This window comes from Mycteria americana, chromosome 12, assembly GCF_035582795.1.
Source record: "Mycteria americana isolate JAX WOST 10 ecotype Jacksonville Zoo and Gardens chromosome 12, USCA_MyAme_1.0, whole genome shotgun sequence".
Lineage (NCBI taxonomy): Eukaryota > Metazoa > Chordata > Aves > Ciconiiformes > Ciconiidae > Mycteria > Mycteria americana.
Window position 1 is genome coordinate 13,470,869 of NC_134376.1, and position 22,662 is coordinate 13,493,530.

Here is a 22,662-nt window from a genome sequence, read left to right on the forward strand (position 1 = left end):
CCATGCCTAGAAAGGCTGAAGGACTCTGTAGAGATGAAGGCTGTCTCTAAGGTGATGAGGAGAGTACCGAGATCCCTACCCCAGGGCAGATCAGGCCCACTGCAGTGTCTGGCTGCTGAGCGCTTCTGGCCCATGGCTGGTGTTCACCCAGCCGCCTGCAGTGGTATTCGCCAGAGTTCCCAAGTGGCTCTCGATGGCACAGTCCAGGACAGAGCAATGGCTCGGGAGAGATGATGTAATCATTGCTAATGACAGGATTGCTTGTAAGAGGTAGCATTCTGTCCGCAGAACATGCCGGTTAGCGTGGCAATACAGGAGAATGGAGAAAGCAAACAACAGTACTGTGGCACGTTTTAGGAGAGGTACCTCTTGTTGTAGCACTGGGTAATTTCCTTCTGTTGACATAAATGTGGACAAAATTTTCAGTTGAATAAGTCTTCACCTTTGTAGCTGAACAAAGAGCCTTTGGTAAATAAACAGTTTTATTGATTCAATACCCAAACTGGTAAGTCTAAAGGCAGGAAATTTGGGATTGAACCGACATGTTCAACAAAATTTTAAAAATCCTCCTGCTTCCTGTACATTTTATTCTGAGTCCCTCTAATTTTTTCTCTATTCAAAGTGCTAATTAGTTGACATATCTTTTGAAAACCATTGAAAATTAACCTACATAGAATAAAGTTTAAAACATGTATCTTTTTTCTTTTTGAAATTACTGAACTGAAATATTATCAACCCCTTCAAAGTTTTCGTGTGTGGTTTTGGCTGAAGGCATTAGTGGAATTTATGCAAGTGTCACAAAGACGCTGTGTATAGCTACGGTGTCGGGAAGGGCTGACAGGACTCTTGGAGGTGTAAACAGGTGAAGCCAGAGGAGATGCACTTACCGCTGAGTATTACTCTAGTGAGACAGTAGTATAATGCTACACACAGAGCTGAAGTAAACATGTTTAAAATGGTCCTGAAAAACTGGTGGGGTTGTGCAAAGTGCCAGAAAGATTATTCATGGAGTGTACAGGTCGTATATAGTGTGGAAGCTGCTTTAAAAATGATGTCTGCATTAAAAATCATATGTAAACAATATTTTGCTTTGTCTTCTGCTGTGGACTGCCTTGAAATGCTCAGACTCCCCATGCTGCAAACGTAGGCTTTTCACAGCATTAACAGTATTTGGGGCATGTATTTCATCAGTGGTTCTGATGACTGAACTAGCTTGCTCATTAACTGCTGGACAGCTCATTAATTTTTCAATGAACTTTTTTTCCTTGCCTTCTAGGTTTATGATGAACGTGACTTGGGAAGGTAAAGATTTGTCCTTCACAGCAGATGGTTATCAAGCACACCCCAGGCTGGTGGTGATAGTGCTGAACAACGATCGCGAATGGGAAAAGGTGAGCATTGCCTCTGGGTGAAAGACGGGAGAGGAGAGAGGAGAGACTTGGTAGAACCCGATTAACGACAAGTAGACAGATTAACGTCATGGATGTCAGTGATGATATTCTGCTGTAGCAGGTTTGTCACAACAGTTCAGAAAAGATAATTTTACCTTATTCTGAGTAGGTCTAAGGAGTTTTAACAGGGAAAGCAACATATCAGTGAAGACAAGCCACGTGGATTTCAGAAGATTTCTGTGAAACACACCTTGCATTTCTTCTTACAATTTAGTAAAATAAAATGGATGGCTGAAAAATCTCCAGAAACTGGGGCCTTAACTATCTAAATTTGGATGGATTTGTATATCTTGACAACTCCAGTCCTTTTATTTGCTTGGTTTTGTATTCTTTGACAGATTTTAGAGTAAAAGTACACTTTTTTTTTAAAACTGTGGAATTCCTGTTGAATTGGAGGATAATCCCTCTCATGTTTGCCTAAAAAAATCAGAATCTTGACTTGTGTTCTCCTGGTAGGCAAGTGCTCGCCATAAACCTCTATATAGACTAGAAGAAAAAGTGCCTTAATATCAGGGTTAATCATATATGTGAGTAAGAAAAGAAGAAGTTTTTCATGAGTGTTTTTTCTTTAAAACTCCCACCTCAGCCTGTGATTGTTTTGGCTCTGAATTTTGCAGGTTATCTGTGTCCCATGTTTTAAAAACAGGGGAGCTTAGAAACTGTTTGCAATATGAGACTGTAGGAAAAAATACATGTGTATCATCCACCAGTTTTATTTTAAATTCATAAAGCATGATCCTGCATTATCTAAATGGCTGCTGAAATCTATGAACTCTTTTTCTTATCATTTTAGGATCCTATAAAATCAACTTAAAACTCCAGTTTATAAGACTGCAAGACTCTTCATGATGTTGAATAATAATGACAAAATAAGAATTACTGAAGGACATCTCAGTAAATATGCTAGTCATGCAAAAACACAGAGACTAGTCCTAGATTATGCTATGTATTTCTTTATGCTCATTTGATGCAAATTTAATTCTCTGGATAAATTTAATCCTATCCAAATGTGTCAATCTGAATCTTTGGAGGAATCTTTTGCTCAGTAACCATTATGAAAATTTCGTACCCTATTTTAAAATTCTTCAGCAGTCTGCATATCGTGTATAATGTTCTGGAAAAAATATTGTACTACTTGGGGAATATTAGTATGAGGCACCAAAGGGAGAAAACGGTTAGAGAGGCAGCCAACAATGCTTATGGTATAATAATTTCATACATTTTGTACCTTGAAACTTCTCTAGAGAGACCATTCAAAGGACAAGGGAAGATAGGCTTGATGTTTTTGAAAAATGAGCCAAAGGCAGCACAGAAATGCTGTATATATGAACCGACATTATTTCCAAGAAATAACTTGAGCCTGTTCTAACCTTCAAGTGACTCCCCGATCAGAGAATGGAAGATTTGGTGCAGGATGTGCTGTATCTAACCGTGCGTGTTGTACAGCAGCGGCGCACGCTCCACCTGCTGCGCTGGGCTACAAGACTCCGTAGGCTGATGCTTACGTTGCCTGTGCGGTTTTCCGTCCGGTAAATCCCTTCCTGCTCGTTGTCGTGTTTGAGGGGCTTCTAGGAGGAAAAAAAGAGTGACTGAAGGGAGGCTCCCGCCCTGAAAACAGTTTATGCATCTGCTCCTAGCTGCCCCTTTGCTTTAGAGCCCTTGTAGTAGCAGGCCAGATGAGTTACTTTGGTAGAGACAGCCTGCCCCTAGCTGCGGCTTTCGTGTCTGCTTCTCTATCGTAGGACTATGGGAAGGGGGCCAGGTTTAATTATGTCAGAGGGGAGAAGTGAAAGGCAGCCAAGAACGGGCTGTCACCACCAGAATTGTTCTTCTGACCACAAGCTGATCCCTGCCTCTGTGGATGAAGACAAATAAACTGACTAATCAATTATCCTGGCAAGCTGGAGGTAGCTCTTGGCTATCTCGGAGCACCCCACATTTATGTCAGCAGAGCGTCACGGTGCACTTCAGGAATAATAGGACAGTTCCTCTGACTTAGAGGCACGAGAAGGCCCTTGCCCACCCCCTGGTTTATTTGAACATCTCTCTAGTGTTGTCTCGACATTCTTTCCAAGTTGCGTTTCTCACCCCATATCTCTTAGCCAATTTCTTTCTCCTTGTTCCTTTCTCCTTGCGCTGTTTTGCTCGGTTTGAAAACTGTCAAAGTTACTCATCTGAGATCTAACATCTCCTGCTCTGAGTTTCCAGACAGGCGCATGCTTTTACTTCCAATTACAGTATTGCAATGAGTATCACAGAATTGTCTCACTGAAGTCTTATTAAATATCCTCAATCCTATATGGAAAACATCAAGTCCTAGAATCTAATTAAATGATTTACTCGTGAAAAACTGACAATGCAACAGCCTGCTAATCCTTGTAATGTAACTAATGTACATAGAAATTGCGAGTAGCTACTTTATTATTTATGTAAGAAAGAGTAATTGTGGTTTATGTGAAGATTTTTTTACTCAGTATTCTTCTGAAAATACAAGATTTAATATTAAGACTCAGTTTTCTTAGGTTTTAGTATAATAATCTGCTTTTACTTAAATGCAATTTTTCCTTGGTCTCGAAATTGATATACTTGAGGCTTGAGGTTATAGAAAATCCATTCAACCATAGTTGAAGAGCATACGTCTTACCCCTAGGAAAATAAGTTCCTTTTCCTTTACAAATGACTCAGTATCAAAACTTTGAAGTGGTAACTTCGCATGTAAATGGGGTTGACTGAGGGATTTGTCCCATACCAGATTCTGAAAAAAGCTGGTTGGATGATAATAGTTTGAAGACTGAAAATCACTTTTGGGCATGTTGGCATCCAGCAAGATATTTTGACAGATCCTAAAGCAGCTACTCAAACTTCTGACATCAACATTCATATTCTTGCTGCTAAGCTTGACAGGCAAAGGGGCTGCTGTTCTCAGGCAAGAGATTTTTAAGAAGACAAGCTTAATGTGCTTCTTTCAGTGAAACTTGATAAATTTGCCAGAGTTAACAGCGTTGCCCAAATATCACCAAAGCACTGCAGGAACACTGTGCTGGTGCTAAAAAGTCCTCAGAGGTCCAGCACTACCAGCTGCAACTCCCCTATTAAGCTTATCTCAGTGAGGTGTGACCTGGCTGTCTCACCCGGCCCATTAACTTCAGTGAGTTGCAAACTTCACAGTCTGGTAGTCCTTTTTTTTTTTTTTTTAATGTGGAAATAAACCCAATCAATTCAATATTGAAATCAGATACTAGAATATAATTAGCAGTGGCAAAATTAGGCGGTTTAACTAGCTGTGCATATCATATATATTAAGTAAGGTAGGGAGGACTTTATAGCATTTAAAGATGAGTGTATTGCCTCTGTAAAGATGAGTTCCAGGGTAAAAACAATTTTTACTGGTGCTCTGAGATAGATACAGATAAAATTACCATGGTGGTCTGTATTCTGGGTGAATTTGTGATATATGCGTCCTACATTTTTGTAGCCAATTCATTTTTACAAGAAGCAAGACTAACAAGTACTGCATGGCACAATTGCTAGTTAAATGCCACTGCAAGAACTGCTACTTACATCCAGGTTTATTCTAAATGTAACCAATCATATTTAACTTTCTATTAATGCAGGATTTAATGTAGAACTTGATTTTGCTCTGATTAACTGGCATATGCCAGATTTACAAGCTCTGTGTGAGGTTGTACGCATTTGTATCTAAGCAGGAATGAGTGGGCAGAGGGTTCGCAATTCCTGCCTGGAATAAATGAACCAAGGTCTTCACAGAGAGCTCCATCTGGCTACTAACATCCACCGTCATGTAGCCGAGAAAAGGCAGCTATCATGTCTAATGGTATAGCTGAAACTTCGCTGGACAAGGACTGAAAAACCTAACACTCAGATTGCTGACAGAGCTTTTTGTCAGACTACTGTGATAATACAAAGTCACTGAGATGGTACAGGGTAGTTTCTTGCAAAATCTCGATTGATTCCAGAGCGGGGGTCGTGGCAGCTGAAGGATCCTGATGCCTCCTGATAGACATTCCCTAAAAGTTGTGAAAAAATGCATATATTTTAACTAGAACAGATGAAATTGCATGATCTAATCCTCCATTTGCTGGTATATCTTTTGTCAGTAGCTCTGTGGCCTAACATGATATATTATCTTTGCCCATAGCAGACACAGCATGCTCTTTAACATCTGTTGGGTTGTCATTTTCTTTGTTCCATCCTTGTTGCTTAGTGTATTTAGTCTTCCTGTAAATATGCCTATCCTGACACTTACTGTCAAGTGAAAATTGCATATTGTTTCTGTATCAGTGAGCTTTCACTTAGCCTAAAGGCTTTTCCTTTGACCTTTACTGTACTGAATCGTTTGAATTGCAGCAATTATTATGCAGCATTTCTTAAATCCTGCATTCCCAAGGAGGATGGTTGCCTCCTCTCCACTGCTGTAAAGGAATCGCGGCTACCATAGAAAGCAGTGGTAAAGTGTGCTTTGCTCCTGTTCTTTACAGCTAATATTAGACAGGAGATTAAAGAGTAGGAAGACTTTCAGGGCAGCTCTTCCGCTCTGGAGGGAAAGCTATGGCGATCTGGACGTTTCTGGAGAGCTGTAAGATCTTCACTGAGTGCAGAGGTGACAAAAAGTCTGCCCTCACTGGGAGGCGGAGGACGGGGCTGTTGATGTGTTTAGCTCTTTTCCTTTCTACTGACATAATCGACTCATACAAGGGCTTCTCTGGCATGAGCTTGAACTCTTGCGCTACGCAGAGTTATCTGGGACATTTCCCAGTACCAAAACTATACCAACCACTGAGGATTTGGTGAGTGCTAATTACTGATTCGGTATTGAAGAACGAGGCTACAGGAGGCAGTAGCTTTTCTTTCTCCTCCTGTTTGTTTATAATCTCTCTGGGTCCTGTGTTTTCCTTTGAGCCCTGCTGGTCGCCGTAGCGGTGTCTTCCTGGCAGCGCAGGGAGCAGCCACGAGGGAAGAGCAGTACATTTGCATACCCCAGATGAGATTTTGCAGCAAATTTTGAAAACTTCAAAGTCTTTCAATGTATGTCTTCAAACCACTCAGGACTGTAAAACACTCCCTATTAATAAGACATGAAAGTGCTCGCATCATATTTTGTCATTTAAATTTAGAGTGTCATTGTGAAATACGGACCTTCAGAAACGCGAAGCGACACGAAGGTTTGCAGCAGAAGGTCCACGACAGATGCTGTTTCTGGAAGAAGGACTTTGCTCTTGTGCTTTGTTCTGCAGCTGCCTGTTATTGCTAACCCAACAAACTCAATTTATGCTTTCTAGTTACTGACTTAAATCTTGCCAGAGTAGCTCTTCCTTGTAAGTGGAAAAGTGTGATGAAACAAAAGTAATAAATAGTTTTTCTCTAATGCAAGATGAGTTAGATTTTGCATTTGCTCAGCATTATTTTCTTCACAAAAGTGAGACAGCTCAACAAGTATGTTTGTGATGTATGCGTGTGTGTTTAGTGTAGAAAGAACGTCCCTGAACATTTTTCTCTTTTCAAAGGTTTGGTCGTGTAGTCCTAGAAGCGCATTTAGTATCCATGTTGTCATGTAACGTTTTTTCTTGCAGAAGGATGATGACTGTGTATTGCGTACAGTTCCCATCTGCTGGGAAGAGGGTGAGAGGACCGAGTTATTTGTTTGTTTTCTGTGAGATACGCCGGTGTGACAGACTTGCTTTTCGTGCCAGCATTGGCACACAAGGGAGAACATACTCTGCTCTTTTCTCTCTCTGCTCAGGTTCTGGCCCTGCTCTTTTTCTCTGATTCGATGGTCTCTGGGAGGATGTGTGATTAGGATTATGTCAGTCATCCTCGTATTACTTAGAGGCTGCTTTAGAGTGCAGTGGGAGAGGGGTCTGTGAGGTACAGCAATGCGTAACTTTGCGAGTTGTCTGTCTGTCGTAGGCTAGCTGTATTTATCCAGCTCTTACACAGAAACACACCAAGTACTTCATTATCACCCCCTTGGCTGCAATCTGCAAAAGATAAATAGGCATGCAAAGGTGGTCAAACCACCTATAATACAGTGAGGTTTTAAGGTGCTTTAGACAAAGGTGGATGAGGTGAGGACCCTATGATTGCTAATCCAGTCTGACATCAAACAAACTCTGCCGTGCTCTCAGCTATTTTCCGCTTTCTTTCCTGTATCCTGTAGAGAATAAACCAAAGGGAATATTCCAGACTGCGTATGAAGATGGAGAAAATAGGAAAGAATGTACAAGTTCGAAAGAGATACAATGGTATATGTACCATTGCAAGTCTGTACTTGAAGCTGAGTTTTGCACCTACAATAGCGGATCAAGGGTTTGATTCGCTGTTGAAACTGTATTTTTTATGAGAGTCCCAGTCTTTTGGGACTTTTGGCCATAAAAAAGGATTTTTATAATTCAGGCTAGCATCTTTCCCCAAAATTATTCTATTGCCCTTTATTCAAGTAAGGACTATCTTCTGTATTTCTCTAGGATCGAGGCCACATCATTATCAGTCTAACCAGGAATGACAGAAATTTTTCATAAATCTCTGGATATTTTATGGCATTTCCACACAGTAGAGTAAAAGTATTTGCATACAGTTTTTGACAGTTCTGTAATGGAGCATGTCTGCATTTTTTTGAGCGTTATCCTCAGCTTGAATTTTCTTTTTAAAAACTGTTTTTTCACAAATACACACTACTGTGTTTATTACTTTAAAATCTTTCTTAATGCAGTTTTACCTTCCCCCTCCATTTTTGAATCTAGCAACACAGATATTCCATTGTATCTGCTGAGAATAAGCTCATTTTCACTTTTAATTTGTCTAGTAATATTAATTGGATTCTTAGGAGGTCTAAGCAGGACAGCTCTCTTTCTAGACACACTTTTGTGCTCTGCACTCTAAGCATGCTATTCTAAGCATGGTATTCTCAATAGTTAATTGGGTTTAAGGTTGGAGCATAAATCAAATTTTCAGACCTGTCTTTGAACGATTCAGTAGTTTCATCTTTCAGGTTGCATACTCCAGAATTCCAAATGTTCCTCCGGTACTTTATTTAATACTCTATTAAATGGTTGTCATTCTAAAAAAGTCATGTTACCTAAATGAAAAAGAGATTTTACAGAACACATTTTACCAAAAGAGCTATATTTTCCCCATGTTCTACGTGTGCCTAGAGGTGCTAAGGAAATGATTCCTCAGTACATGAGATTTTGAAACAGCAAATGGTTGCAGGTGAAGATGACTTTGTGTTACACCAAAATGGGTATTGATGGGGATCTTAAATATTCTTAATCTTCCAGGAAAGAGGAAAGGAATAGGTGAGGAAAGGGATGCAGGCAAGACTGAACAAACTGCCCTGCTTTGTCTACAGCTAAATTTCCTGTCATTAGGGAGTGGCTACACCGGATATAAATGTTTTATCTTATATTGGCTTAATTTTAAACTCAGGATGGCTGGGCCTGCCACACCAACTCAAATACGTGAGATTCTTCTTCATGCAGTTGGAACGTGTCTCTGGCTGCCTACTGTTAATGAGCTGTGCTTTCAGCCGAGCTCTCTGGGGCAGTAGTCTTCCTTCCAGGAGCTAGGGGAAATGGCTATCCTGACTGACACAAAGTTTTGAAATCTTAAAAATGTTTCCGTTCTGTTTCAGAGAAAAAAAAGTTAAAATTTCAAATTCTGTGAATCGGTAACCCAAACAAAACAAAACAAAAGAATAGATTGAAGTAGTTGAAATTCTTTCACCTCAAATTTATCTCTACATATTCTGATAAATTAACATGTATTTCTAGATAGCAAGTCCAGAACTGTAAGTGCAACGTCTTTATTAAAACATCTTTATTTCTGTTTACAAGCTATTTCAAATGGTGGTTTTATGTTTTGAACAGTAAAAAGCCCACTTTCCGAACTGTTTTCTTTCAAGAAATTAGGACAATGGAAATTATCTTCAGAAAAGGTCTCTTCTACCCGTCTCCCACCCTATTAAAATATAATTTGGGCAACTTGGCAGGCCTGTGCAGTATTTTAACTCCCTGGTGTCCTCTGGCTACCCTTTTCCAAGCAATGATGGCTTGAAGACTGAGGAGATAAGAAAAAGCTTCTGAATGGCAAAGAGTTCCCTTGAGATTGATCAAGTACAAGTAGGAAGTTTTAGGCTGCAGGTGGAAAGAATAAGACAGCAATTCTTCACTGTAGTGGTAACGTTTCCACAGTAGAGGCAGTGTATTTCTATCCTACATGTAAGTTTACCACTATTTTATTTTTGTGGACCTGTTAGTCTTTGATAGACTGGCTATGAAAATTGTTTCTGGTCTCTGCTAAGAGTATGTAGAGTTACTTTTCACTGCTGTTCTGTATTGCAGGTTTGTAGTTTCACCTGCAGATTAATGTGTTCTAGTGTTCAAATCATTTGTCATTAAAATTAGAAAATGTTGCATAAAGAATATATGTATTGTGGATACCAATATTAGTAGGCAAGCATGCTAATTTAAACACAGACACCTTCTACCTCAAATCTAGATGCTGGGACTTGGTCGGAGGATGCCACGTTTAGTTCGTTTCATCAGTAGCTATAATGATCACAAAGTAGCACACTGAAAATCAGTGCTGCAAAACACTGGAGGCAATTGAATTTTGAAGCTGTCCAGGCTGGTAAACTATTTCACTGTAAAATGGTTTATTCAAATATCACCATTGTCTCCTACTGAAAGCAGCAACTGAACTTTTCATATTCTGCTTTTCATATTTTACATATGAACTTTTTCATATTCTACAGCATTTATAATGACCTCCACAGGCAAAACCAGGACTTGGCATGCTTTTTTTAACTCAGACATTTTGCTTTGTTGTCATAGGTAAGCCACTTTAACAGTCAGTGTTGAATAAGGACTTGACATTTGGGTTTGCGCACAAATTCTTACACTTTATTAAGCAGACCTCTTTATAATGTTCTGAAATACAATGAGCATGTGTAGTTGTTATAACCCGTTGGTTTTTTCCCTAAGCATTTGAAGGTTTTAAAGGCAATCAAACCAGATATTGACTGAATCCAATACTAGATCTGACTTCCATAAATGACATAAATGCTGATCCTGCAGGACACCTACCTATGGATGCAATTTCATAAATTCTTTTTATTACGACAGGAACCTGCTCATGTTTTAGTTTTTCTTATTCTACAGCTTTTTGGTGTCATTTCAACCCTTCACCCTATAAAAAAGGGATACTGTCAATTGCACAAGGATGCTGAAAGAACTAAATAATATAGGAAGATGCAAAACATTGTGTAAATAATTAATACCATTCATATTCTTAATAACAATGCTATAATTAGTTCTGCACAAGCTCAAAGGCTTCTAATACAAATATAAAAATCCTCCCATATTTTGACTATGTGCTTTAATTGTATAAAACTAAATTCTTTCCGTCCACTTAAAATAAATGAAAAAAAAGTGTTTTGATCATTCAAAACTGTAACAGAATGATAGAAGTGTAACATGTAATCTTCAACAGTACAGCTATTTTAAAATAAAAAACCCCAAATAAACATGGAAACTGTTCACTTGTGAGTCCAGCATCAGCAGCAGAGCAAAGCCAACACCTGTGCTAACCATTTATTAATTAGAACAAACAAATCCAACAGAAACATTTCCCAAACAAAAGGAGTGACCCACAGGCTCTTTCTAATTACTACGCTTCCTCATTTGCCATTCTTAGGCCACCAGCGAGGATTTTCTGAGCTTTTCTGCCTTTTGCTTTTCCCACCATTCTTCATGGCATTGATATCTTTTTCTTGTACTTTTGTTTCATTGTGCTTTCTGACACTGTGGGTTATTCATTGCACTGGTGGTAGCAGGGATGACCTGCAACGGTCATGCGATCTATGCACCGTATAAAGCCCAGATGAAGTCACTGTGACACCCCAGGACTGCAGCAGTAGACCTCTTTGGACAGAGAAGTAGAGATGCCCCTAAGACCCAAGGCAAGGTCTTAATTTCTAATTATTTTTTAAAAATAAGGTTACAAGGAGTGAATATTGAGATAAATGCATGGAAGGCAACAGATAAAAAAAAATTTGGACCTCACTTTAGAGATTCGCTCAACACATAACAATTCCATACAGATAAAACTGTCAAAAGAAATCACCGTTTCCCCAAATTCAGCCATTTAAAAATACGCCTGGTTATATCCTCCTCAGAACAATAAAATGGCAGTTACTCCGGTTGAAGTATGAAAGAGTATCATGATTCCTCTTTTAACAGCATCAAAACGGTCGTTACATTTTTGATGGGATCAGATGGACTCATGTTGTTGTGGGCAGCTCGTACTCCTGTTGGTCCCTGTGACGGCGATGCAAGCGCAGGGCTGGCTTGCGGGGGGAAGCGCTTCAGGCTTAGGCAGATCTGCCTCCTCCCGGAGTCCTGTATCGGGTGGTTTAGAAAGGCAGGTGCTGCCACTGCTAGAGTCCTGAACACACAAATGCAACTCAGCCTCAGTCACGGGTCGTTTCTTCTTGCTGGTTGGGATAGGCAGGCGGTCGGGCACGTTTTCCACTTCTGAAATTCATCGTATTACTTGACACGTTTGCTGTTTGTCTGAAGTACTGAGCTGGCTGGAAATCTCCCCATTCCAGATGGCCAACTTCATGGCATACTTAGGGTATAGATAGGAACGACACTGTGTAAGCTAACGTAAACCAGCACAGCCTCTGCTGTGAATGCAATTGTATACCATAACTTGACGATTAAACTATTTTTGCAATATAACTGTCTCATACAGAGCTAAATAATTTACTTCCTTGTGTATGAAAAAGTTTTTCTCACAAAGGCTTCATCCATTGTGCTTTGGTTAAATTTCATACTAGAACTGTACGTATAAATCCTGTGCCTGGTTCCCATCGATTTAGGTGTGAATTCCTTATTCCCTTGAGATATTTTGAATTTCCGAATTTAAGTGTACAGAGATTTGGCATTTCTGCCTCCTACATTAAAGTTCAGCAAATAAACTTGACTTATAAACTTAACTTATAAACAGGATGGAAAGGAAACTGCAAAGGGCATGTGCTTATATACTTCCCTAAATAGGAATGGATATAAATAAAGATCTTTGGGAATTTTTGTGATTCATTTTAAAGTCTTTAGAAGACAGAAGGTAGGTGACAACTTTTTTACAGGTTTTTTAGGACCTGAGTCTCTCATTGTACTGTTAATTCCCACCATTTTCCTTGCAAAACAAATATTTTAGCAGTCTCATGATTATGTTCTAATTCGTTTAGCTTAAGCAACTGAAGAATTATTAAAATGCATTAGGTTATAAATTTTGTGGATGGCTAGCTCATTTATATTATCTGTCATCGCTACTCAGATAAAACATGCAATTAGATTTGTGGATACAAAGTAGTTAAGCACAATCGGAGGAAGAAAATGCTAGAGTTCTCAAAATATTTAAATCGTATGCCCCTTTCTGGTGTTCTGGAAGTGGAAAGAAATGTAGGTTAATTTAGAAGGGATAATTTATAATAGTGAACAAATAGACAATTTTAATGTAAAGTGGACTATGCTTTCTTAAACTCTCCCAACAGTTGGCCTTAACTAAAGCAGAATAAAATACGTTATTTCTGGTAAGAACTAAACCATGCACAATTGAACTTGTGTTTACTAAAACCTTGGTTTGGCCTAGCCCAGGTGCGATGGAACCCTGGGTAAAGGCTTTCACAATGGCTTTTCAAACTATAAGGATAGAAAAGTCTTCTCTTTTGAGAAGATACAGAAATGATATTATGATACTTTGGTTATCAGTCTGATGTGTATGTGTGTGGGGGGGTTAGTTTTCTTTTTTTTCTTTTTTTGAGAACGGTTTTCGTATTACTGCAAATTGGTCCTGATTACAAATGGAGTATCTGGTTGCTGTTCCGTCAAATGTCAGTGCAGCTATAGCCAGGTGATAGGTAGTGTTAACTGATGTCGTCCGGTCTTTATAAAGCTGTTATCTCTTAAATTAACATTACCTTTACCACAGTGCATTTTCTAACATTGTCTTTACCACAGTGCGTTTTCTCACTTCATGCAATTACTAAAAAGTTCTAAAGTAATTTTGATAACAAAACCCCAAGTCAACTGTCTTTGCAATGTAATTTCCTGTACCTGTATCCCAGAACATTTAATATGAGATCTCATTTGTCAAAAACAAGCAAGCAGATAGCAGCAGCCTGTGTATCTTGGCATTTCAGGTGGGGAAATGGGAGAACAACTCACTGAGCCTGAAGTACTCTGTCTGGCCAAGGTACAGCTCTTTTGCAGACAGCGACCCAGACGATAACCATTTGAGTATTGTCACCCTGGAGGAGGCTCCCTTTGTCATTGTTGAGGATGTGGATCCTTTGATGGAAAGTTGCCAAAAAAACACCGTGCCATGTCGTAAATTTGTCAAAATTAAGTAAGTAAATACACAGCATTCCTTTTTTTTTTTTTTTCTGAGTGCAAAATATATTCCACTATTTTCTCATTGATTCTTTCCTTTGCTTCTTTCATTGTATAATTGTTTTCTGATACTTTGCTGTTCTTTCCCTCTTGCTTCCTATCTTTACTTTTCCTTCTGTATTTCATTTACTCTTTCTTTTTCCCTTTCCCACAAGGTACGCTCACATCTTCCTTTTTTATAAGTTGAAAGGTTCTGGTTATATACATGTAAGTCACATTGAATCAACGACAAGATATTAAGTTTATAGTAAATTCAAAGTCAACTAGAATTAGCCCTTTTCAGTCACATGAAAGAAGATTGCATTCTAAAATAGGATTGTTTTAATGAGTCCTCTTTGAATTGTTTCCAGTTACATTGAAATAAGCCTGTTTTAATTAGTCTTTAACAATTTGAGAATGTCTCCCATTGAAAATGTAGGTTTATGCTAAAATTTGGTACAGGATAAATTACTCCAGCATAAAATACCACTGTGACATACCATCTAGAGAAAAGTCCCCTGCTTTGATTGCTCTATAACTTTGGAGCAGTCATTAGAAATCAGTGGAAATTTTCTCATTGTGTATTTATCAGTGTTGTTTCACGCATTCTGTGCTTCAGTCTACGTAATTATGAACTGAATATAATAACAACATTTTTTACTGAGCAGATGTTAGGGAATATAATGCATATTTCTGAAGATTTCCAGAGACTGCTCAATGGTTGTGCACATGCTTCCTGAAGTTGAGAGAAACTTTTTTTTTACATAACTGTACTTAGTCAAGTTCTAAAGTAGTTTTATTTTAATTTTGAATTCTTTCAAAGGCTGTAAAATATTGCCTTGGCTTCTGAAGACGCTTACACTAAAAAGTTCTAGACGTCATGAAATGAACATTTCAGAAAAAAAATAAAGGGAAAGCCCTCATCTTTGCTCTCAAAGGTGGCCTGAAATTCACCTTCTCAAAGTGCAGAAAAAGGTGCAGCATCCATTTTCAGTATGGTGAACTGCTGTGCCTTTATATAGCTTACATGTTGGGAAGTTCTCTAACTACTAAATGACATGTAGTCTTATGTATTGAGAGTAAAAGTAATAAATGTTTAATCTAAGCCTAAGAGAAAGATTAGTAAGAGGAGACTGTATTTCTTGATGGAGAAGTGAAGTGTAGTAGGCTGGATACTGCAGCAGAAAGCATGTCGTACAAGGTCTACCATTATCTTCTATTTATCTCTCATCAAGCAACTGCGTTATGATTAGTAAGATCTACAAAGACCATTGTTGTGGATTAACCCCAGTTGGCAACTAAGCACCACGCAGCCGCTCGCTCACCCTGCCCCTCCCGGTAGGATGGGGGAGAGAATTGGAAAAGCTCAAGTAAGAAAACCCGTGGGCTGAGATAAGAACAGTTTAATAATTGAAATATTAATAATAATAATAATAACTTGTAATTAAAAGAAAAGTAATGAGAGAGAGAGAGAGGAACAAAACCCAGGGAAAAACAAAAAACCAAGTGATGCAACACCTCACCACCCGCTGACCGACACCCAGCCCGTCCCCGAGCAGCGATCGCTGCCCCCGGCCAACTCCCCCCAGTTTCCATACTGAGCATGAGGCCATATGGTATGGAATAGCCCTTTGGGCAGCTGGGGTCAGCTCTCCTGGCTGTGCCCCCTCCCAGCTTCTTGTGCGCCTGGCAGAGCAGGGGAAGCTGAAGAGTCCTTGACCAGTGTAAGCACTACTTAGCAACAACTAAACCACCAGTGTGTTATCACATTATTCTCTTCCTAAATCCAAAACACAGCACTATACCAGCTACTAGGAAGAAAATTAACTCTATCCCAGCTGAAACCAGGACAACCATATAAAGCACCGTGTGGATTATTTCTCCATTGATTCAGAAAAACATGGTCGCTCACAAGTATGACAAAATGTTTTTTCACGGTATGCTAAATTTTGCTGTTGTGGTTCTTCTGTTTTTCCCAGTAGAAATGTTTATATCTCTCTTCTCTATTGACAGCAACTCAACTAATGAGGGAACTAACGTAAAGAAGTGCTGCAAAGGATTCTGCATCGATATCTTGAAGAAGTTGTCTAAAACTGTCAAGTTCACATATGACCTGTATTTGGTGACTAATGGGAAACATGGCAAAAAAGTCAATAATGTGTGGAATGGAATGATTGGTGAAGTAAGTTCTGTTAGGTAAAAGAGCTCTTAAGTAAGAACTTAGCAATGTTTGTTTTTAATTCTTTTAGAGAAATGAGGTATTCTCTACTGAGTAATATTGGTGGTGTCTTCTCTTTGTGGATCAGGTGGTATATCATCGTGCAGTCATGGCTGTGGGGTCTCTCACTATTAATGAAGAGCGCTCTGAAGTGGTTGACTTTTCAGTGCCATTTGTTGAGACTGGGATTAGTGTCATGGTGTCACGGAGCAATGGCACAGTTTCACCATCTGCTTTTCTAGGTATGATTCTCCAACCCATCCAGATCATTTAATTGCATTTCTATAGAGCTGGGTAGGTTTCATTGTTCGTTAAGCCATACGGTGCATTGACATGTTTCTGTCAAGTTTTGAATTTTACATTAGGAAGTTTGTACCGTGTTGACGTGCTGATTAACATGATTGTTGGCACATGAAGATAGTGCTGTTGGTTTCAGATGCAGTAAGTGAAAACCAATGATAGTGATTTCAATATGAAAAAGAATCCCCCAAAATCTTCAGTTGGGAAAATTACTTCCTCAAAAACTTCTTCTTTACAAACTAATTTATGCTTGTGTAGCCCATTATAAATGGTTTCATATCTTTCTAACATTCCCATTCACAAAATAATTTTAAAACGCCTTGTAGAATAGCTAAGAAAAAGAGACTTCCTTATGATTAGAAGAGATCTGACAGCTCCTTTGATGAGTTACCTCTGGCTTCTGAACACCATACTACTGCACTGGAGAGCTTCTGAGTGTTTTCTCCACTGATGCAACTGAACAGTGGAGTTGTGATGATGCAGTTGAACAGTGGAGATATAGCAAAGAAATGAAAGGCTGGACAGAAAGGAGGTGGGATATAAAGAAACAAAGACTTTGGTCTTCTTTCCTTGTTTGCTTCTTGTTTCAGTTGTTCATTTCTTCTTTCATTATTTCCCTCTCCTTCTCTTTTCATGCTTATTGTTTACTTCTGTATTTGGTGGTTAGCCTGAATTTACCTGAAGCTGAAAAAAGAATGACCCATGAGATGGATCAAAAGTGCCCGGAATGCTGTTATGTTCCTCGTAGTCTATTTGGGCCCAGTGTTTTTAAAGATCTTTTGCACGGGAAAATAATGCTAGTGACACTAAAATCATTTAAGTGAAATTGAAAAAAAAAAAAGAAATCAGTATTTTCCAGATATCTTACAGAACAGTTTAGTATGTTCAAGTCCATTGGGCCAGCAATGATGCCATTTTTGCATCACTGATTGTATGGTTTCTTTTTAAATTGCTAAGTGTAAATTCTTAACTTCCACTGAAATCGCTTGTAGCCATCGAGGAGCAGATTGTTGGTGTAATATCAGCTACAAGCGGACAAATAACTGGGTTTTCTTGCATGAGAATCATCATTTAGCCACAGAGCTTATTTCTCATACCTGTTCCATAAAGGCACTTTAGAGAGATGATGCAAATAAATATAACAAGAGAGATGATGCAAACAAATATAACACAGTGAGTAATCAAATAGCTTCCCAAACACGGTGATTCCTAAACAGATTTTGTTGGTGGTTATTATTTTTGTTTAATGAATGAAAGACTTCTTAATGAAGTTATAAGAGGCTGTACTTTTAATGAAAATATTCAGATAGTGTCTTTTCATTCCCGTAAGTCTTTCACTTGTAAGGTTAATTCATTTTTAAAATTGAAGTTACAGCATGTTGAAATTATCATTTGAAATATAAGTACTGGGATGTTTTCTAAATGTGCTGCAAGTGCAGTCGATTTTTACTATGGACTCTGCTTACCTCTTAAAAACCGGCTTACAGCTACCATGAAAAGAGAAGCTGCTTTTGCATTTTTCACAATAACATAATTATTAGATTTCTAAAATGCAGTTCATGTTATTGGTTTAGTTGGCTGTACATATAATTCAAAAAGTAAAAATAACCTCTTATAAAGCTCTATAGAATAGCATTACTTTTGAAGAAATCTGATTTACTGCACCAATAAATCAAGTCTGTGCTCTCAGAAGTGCGTTCTGGTTTTTTAGCTGTAGATGAAACTGCCACTTTACTGGAAGTGACTGGGTATCTCAGTGAGGTGTGCATAGTAGTAAAGGGCTTTGCCGTGCAAAATACTATCAGGCAGATAACTGAATTTATTCACAGACTGATTTTGTTTCAATTAAGTGAATGTCTAAGAAAAGAGTCATCTTACATAATTCTTTTAAAAGATTTTTTTAAAATCTGTCAAATACAATAATTTTTTTAAATAGCAGTTCTTGATTACAGTTCATGAAATATTTGGTTTTGGTTTTGTCATTTGTTACTATGAATGTACACAAGTACAGGATTTTGTCTGAACTAGATTTTTCATTCAGTGGTTGTGTCCAATAGATCTAAGCAACTGATGGACTGACAGCCTCTTCCTCATTATCTGCTGTGTTCTGATTCTGATGTGGGTGTCTCCTTCAAATGAGAATTTTATCCACATGAAAATATTTTCATATTGTACTAAAATTCATATATACTAGATCCACAAATAGATTTTTTTAAAGATTCTGTGGAGATTTAATTCAACTTTATTTAAGCAAACAAAATAAGGGAAACCTCAAATCCAAATTTCTATATTTTTAAGAGGGAGAGAGTTCATAAGTGGTTTTTTTTGGAGACATTGTGTTTTCTTTTTTGGAGACAGTTTTCTTTTTTGGAGACATTGGTGGAATAGGAAATCTATGTCCCTGTTGATGTTATGTATTGTTTAAGTATTGGTTTTGGTGGTGGGAGGTGAAACTCAAAGTTAGTGGAGTAAGACATCTGTTTCATTGCTCAATGTTCTCCATTGCCAACCATTTGAAATGTACACTGGCAAGTCATATATGAGTATTTTTCTGCCATATCATAGCTTTAATGAAAATTCTTATAAAACCTGCTGCTTGCCTGAGGGAAGTTCTCTTTCTGTCCTTTGAGAATCAAAGAACAGTGCTGAATGGGTAATTTGATATCTAATAGGACAGGAAGATCGACTGTTATTCAATTGATTTTGTACTTGTTCAGTCTTACTGCTTGCTATTCTAAATAGTTTTTTATTTTCCTATTGCTTCTTTTAATCCTCCACCACATAACCAGACTGCTTAAATTATTAAAGAGCATTCTGCTTGAACTGTTGTTAATAGCTCGCTTTTTCTTATCGGCTTGTTTTGCCCTTTGTCTTATTCAGATTTTGACAAATTACCATTGCTGTTTCTACACTGTTGCTTTTGATAAGAGTTTTATCAGGCTTGCTTTCTTCTATGAGAATGCTGTCAAAATTGTATGATAGTTTTATGTGAATTCCAATTTAATCCAGTTAATGTGAATTCATAGAATATTTGTTATTAACTGTATTTGGCTACATAACGTCCTTTACCTGTCTGCATCGGAACGGATCTATCTCTGCCTTTTAAGAATTCTGTTATTTTGCTAACTTGCGATTGTCCTCTGTACAAATAATTATAGTAATTGAAAGAAATTCATATGATCTCTTAAAAATAAAATAATATAAAATTAAAAAAAACCTGTTCCTTAACCTTATCTTAAAAACAGAAAGAGAACAGTTTGGCTTAAAATTTCCTTGCCTTGCCTTTTTAGTTTGCATCCCAAATCACCAGCTGGGCTAGCTGGAATTTGGTCTTTTTCCAAAGGATTTTGGTTCCAAAGGATTTTGGTTCCAAATTTCTGAAGAAATTGTAGCAAAAGCAAATGATCTCACGAGATTTCCATGCTTGGGCCCAAATTATTGCACTTCATTCTAGTTCTGGGTGAATCATTCATGCTAACTCGGGCAAGGTTCAGACTGGGCTATTGGGCTTAGCACACCTCAACTCTCACTCATAGTCATTTCCCGCAATGATGGAAGAATTTTCAGTGGTTCAAATGTTAATTTAAATTCAAAGAATGAAGAGGTTAAGATGGAGGAACCTCTTGGGCTTTCAAAAACAGGCAAAGCATTGGAACACACTAATTTCTTGTCCTTTCAAGTGCTTCTTGATTCTGTCCTAATTTGAAATAGTATACTAAGGGTTTTTTTCTCATGCTTCAGAGCACACTCACAGTTGCATTATCTACCAAAATCAGGGTATAAAATGCCCCAAATAAGCTGACTTGATAAAGAGATATTTCTTTGCCATACAAAACCTTTCTTACATATATCCTTATACCATGACAGCTACCGCAGGGACTCCTGAGATGACAGAGGATTTGTGATTGGGCCAGATGATATTGAAGAACTTTGCATTATCACATACTATTACCATACCCAATCCTTTCAAAAAGTTGGTGCTTAGTCTGGTATTTGAAACTGCTTTTAGTTTTCTGTTCCAACCTACTTCTTTTACTTAATAATGTTTCTTCTGTCTTTCAAACTGACATTCAGTTTTCCATAGAAACCTTTTGATTTCAGAAATTTGCTCCCAGATGAGAATGAGACTTTCAAAAGGATGTGTTTGCAGTTGGTAAAAACAACATCTTCATTGCAGGTAGATGAAAGTGAACACAGAGACAAAAAAATTCTGAAAGAAAAAAATTTAGTTTGAATGCAAGTATTGAGCTTTTTTCCCCTAACAATTTTTTTGGGTAGAAAACGAGAGAGAAGTCTACTTCACTGAATTACCAAATGTATTTAAACATATGCTTAATTGCTTTTGCTCTGCAGAAACACAGTCATAAAATGGTTGGACCATTCCGTTGGTAAATGCATCTAACATAGATAAATAGAAATGGGCTACCTGATTGTGGACTGAATAAGCACCGAGTCAAACCAATTATTTGCCACTCAGTGTCAGTGAAGGCTTTGGCGAAGAAAAGTGTGCAGCCTTTGTTTTTGAATTGCAACTTACATTTAAGGTTTTGACTGTATGGATTTTGTGTATATATACTAACGGCAGTTCTTTATATATTGCTAGTTAGTTATTTGGTAGCATTTTGGTTGGTAAAAGCTAATTTAAAGAAAGCTGCTCGGCTTGCCTAGCCGAAGACGTTAGAATTCTTGTGCTGCAACTGGTTTAATGAACTGTGTTTCTGTTTCTCTTGTCTGTTTTGCTGCAGAGCCTTTTAGTGCTTCTGTCTGGGTGATGATGTTTGTGATGCTTCTCATTGTGTCCGCCATGGCTGTCTTTATATTTGAGTACTTTAGTCCTGTAGGATATAACAGGAACTTAGCACAAGGGAGAGGTAAGCTTTGCATTTTACACAACCCTAAAGTTATAAAAAATGATGTATTTCCCACCCCTTGCCTTCCATCTTTTAAAATAAATATAACACAGGAATAAAACAGTAAAAGCAGTTATGAAACTATGTTTGCTCTTAATTTAAAATATGATTTCTGGAGGGCTTATATAGTCATGTTTGTATTCTAATTCATTGGAATAAAGACATACAGAAGGGTAAGTGATATCAGAGAGAGTCGTATTCAGGCAGTGTTTGGTTAGTATACTCTACCAGTTGTAGAGTGTCAGCTTAAAAAAGCATTGGAATCAGTTCTACAGACTCCTGACTTAGGAATTCATGGTTAGTTCAGAGAAAATGACCTGGTGTGGTTTGGTGGATAATCTGGAAAAATAGCAGTTGCTATTATAGTTTTATATAGTATAAGTATATAGTTTCATATAGTTTTATATAGTCCCTATAAAAAGTCTGATGAACTGAGCCTTGAAATGAGGCCAGCAGCAGAAGGGCATCACCTCTTTCTGTGTAGCATCCATGGTTATAGAAACTTCATTTTCAAAATATACCAGCACAACAAATTTAATACAGAGCTTGCCTTTCGCAGTGAAAGCTGCAGTTGTATATTATTAGCACTTTGACCTGAGAATGAGGATTCCATGTATTGTGGTGCCCTCATCCTTTCCTTTCTTAACTTACAGTTGAGAGTGCAGCCTGGTTTTAGTTTCTGAATCATACTTGCCTCATTTTATACCAAGAGCTCTTCCAGCTTGGTGAACACAGTTCTGGAGAGTATTACAAGCTAATGGTTTCTTCTAGATTACGATTGGCTTGTTCCCTGAAAAAGGGGATTATTGTAATGTTCAGATGATGTTATCATTTCAATAAGATGGTAAATGTGTAACCTCTGTCTAAAATAAACACTGTGTTTAGGAAGGGGAAATCAAAGGTGAATATAGATGCTGGGGACCTAGGGGCTAGGCTGTTCTTTTCTGTGCCGCCTCACGTGCCAGAATTGATTATTTAGTGTACTTATGGCTACAAAGACATATTATGGCACTAGACCATCCTAACTTAGCTCTAGAGACTTGCCACGAATGCAGCTGCCGTTCATTTGAAACATGGGAAGCTTAAAATAAATGGGAATCTTTATGTAGATTACTGCTTTCCCTAGGCTTTTTTGGCAGGATGAAGCTCAATGGTAATACAATCTCCAGTAGCATAAACAGGATTTTAGACTGCTTTCTTGGCATATATTTTCCTTATCATTGTTGCTCAGAAAATACATATTATCCCTGTATCAGCTCAATCTTAAATGGCTCTAGAAGGTAGTTTCATAAACCAAAAGTCAGCTCCATTGTGTTTGTTTTGCTGCA

General features: G+C 38.0%; 1 protein-coding gene across 1 annotated transcript in view; it reads left to right on the forward strand.

Moving 5' to 3' along the window:
• The window catches only part of GRIN2A (glutamate ionotropic receptor NMDA type subunit 2A), a 196,810-nt gene that overhangs the window by 127,938 nt on the left and 46,210 nt on the right, over positions 1-22,662 (forward strand). Inside the window, exons 4-8 of the mRNA XM_075515172.1 lie at positions 1,277-1,391; positions 13,678-13,883; positions 15,920-16,088; positions 16,213-16,366; positions 21,170-21,295. Coding sequence (XP_075371287.1) covers positions 1,277-1,391; positions 13,678-13,883; positions 15,920-16,088; positions 16,213-16,366; positions 21,170-21,295 — 770 coding nt within the window. The remainder of the gene's footprint in view (positions 1-1,276; positions 1,392-13,677; positions 13,884-15,919; positions 16,089-16,212; positions 16,367-21,169; positions 21,296-22,662) is intronic.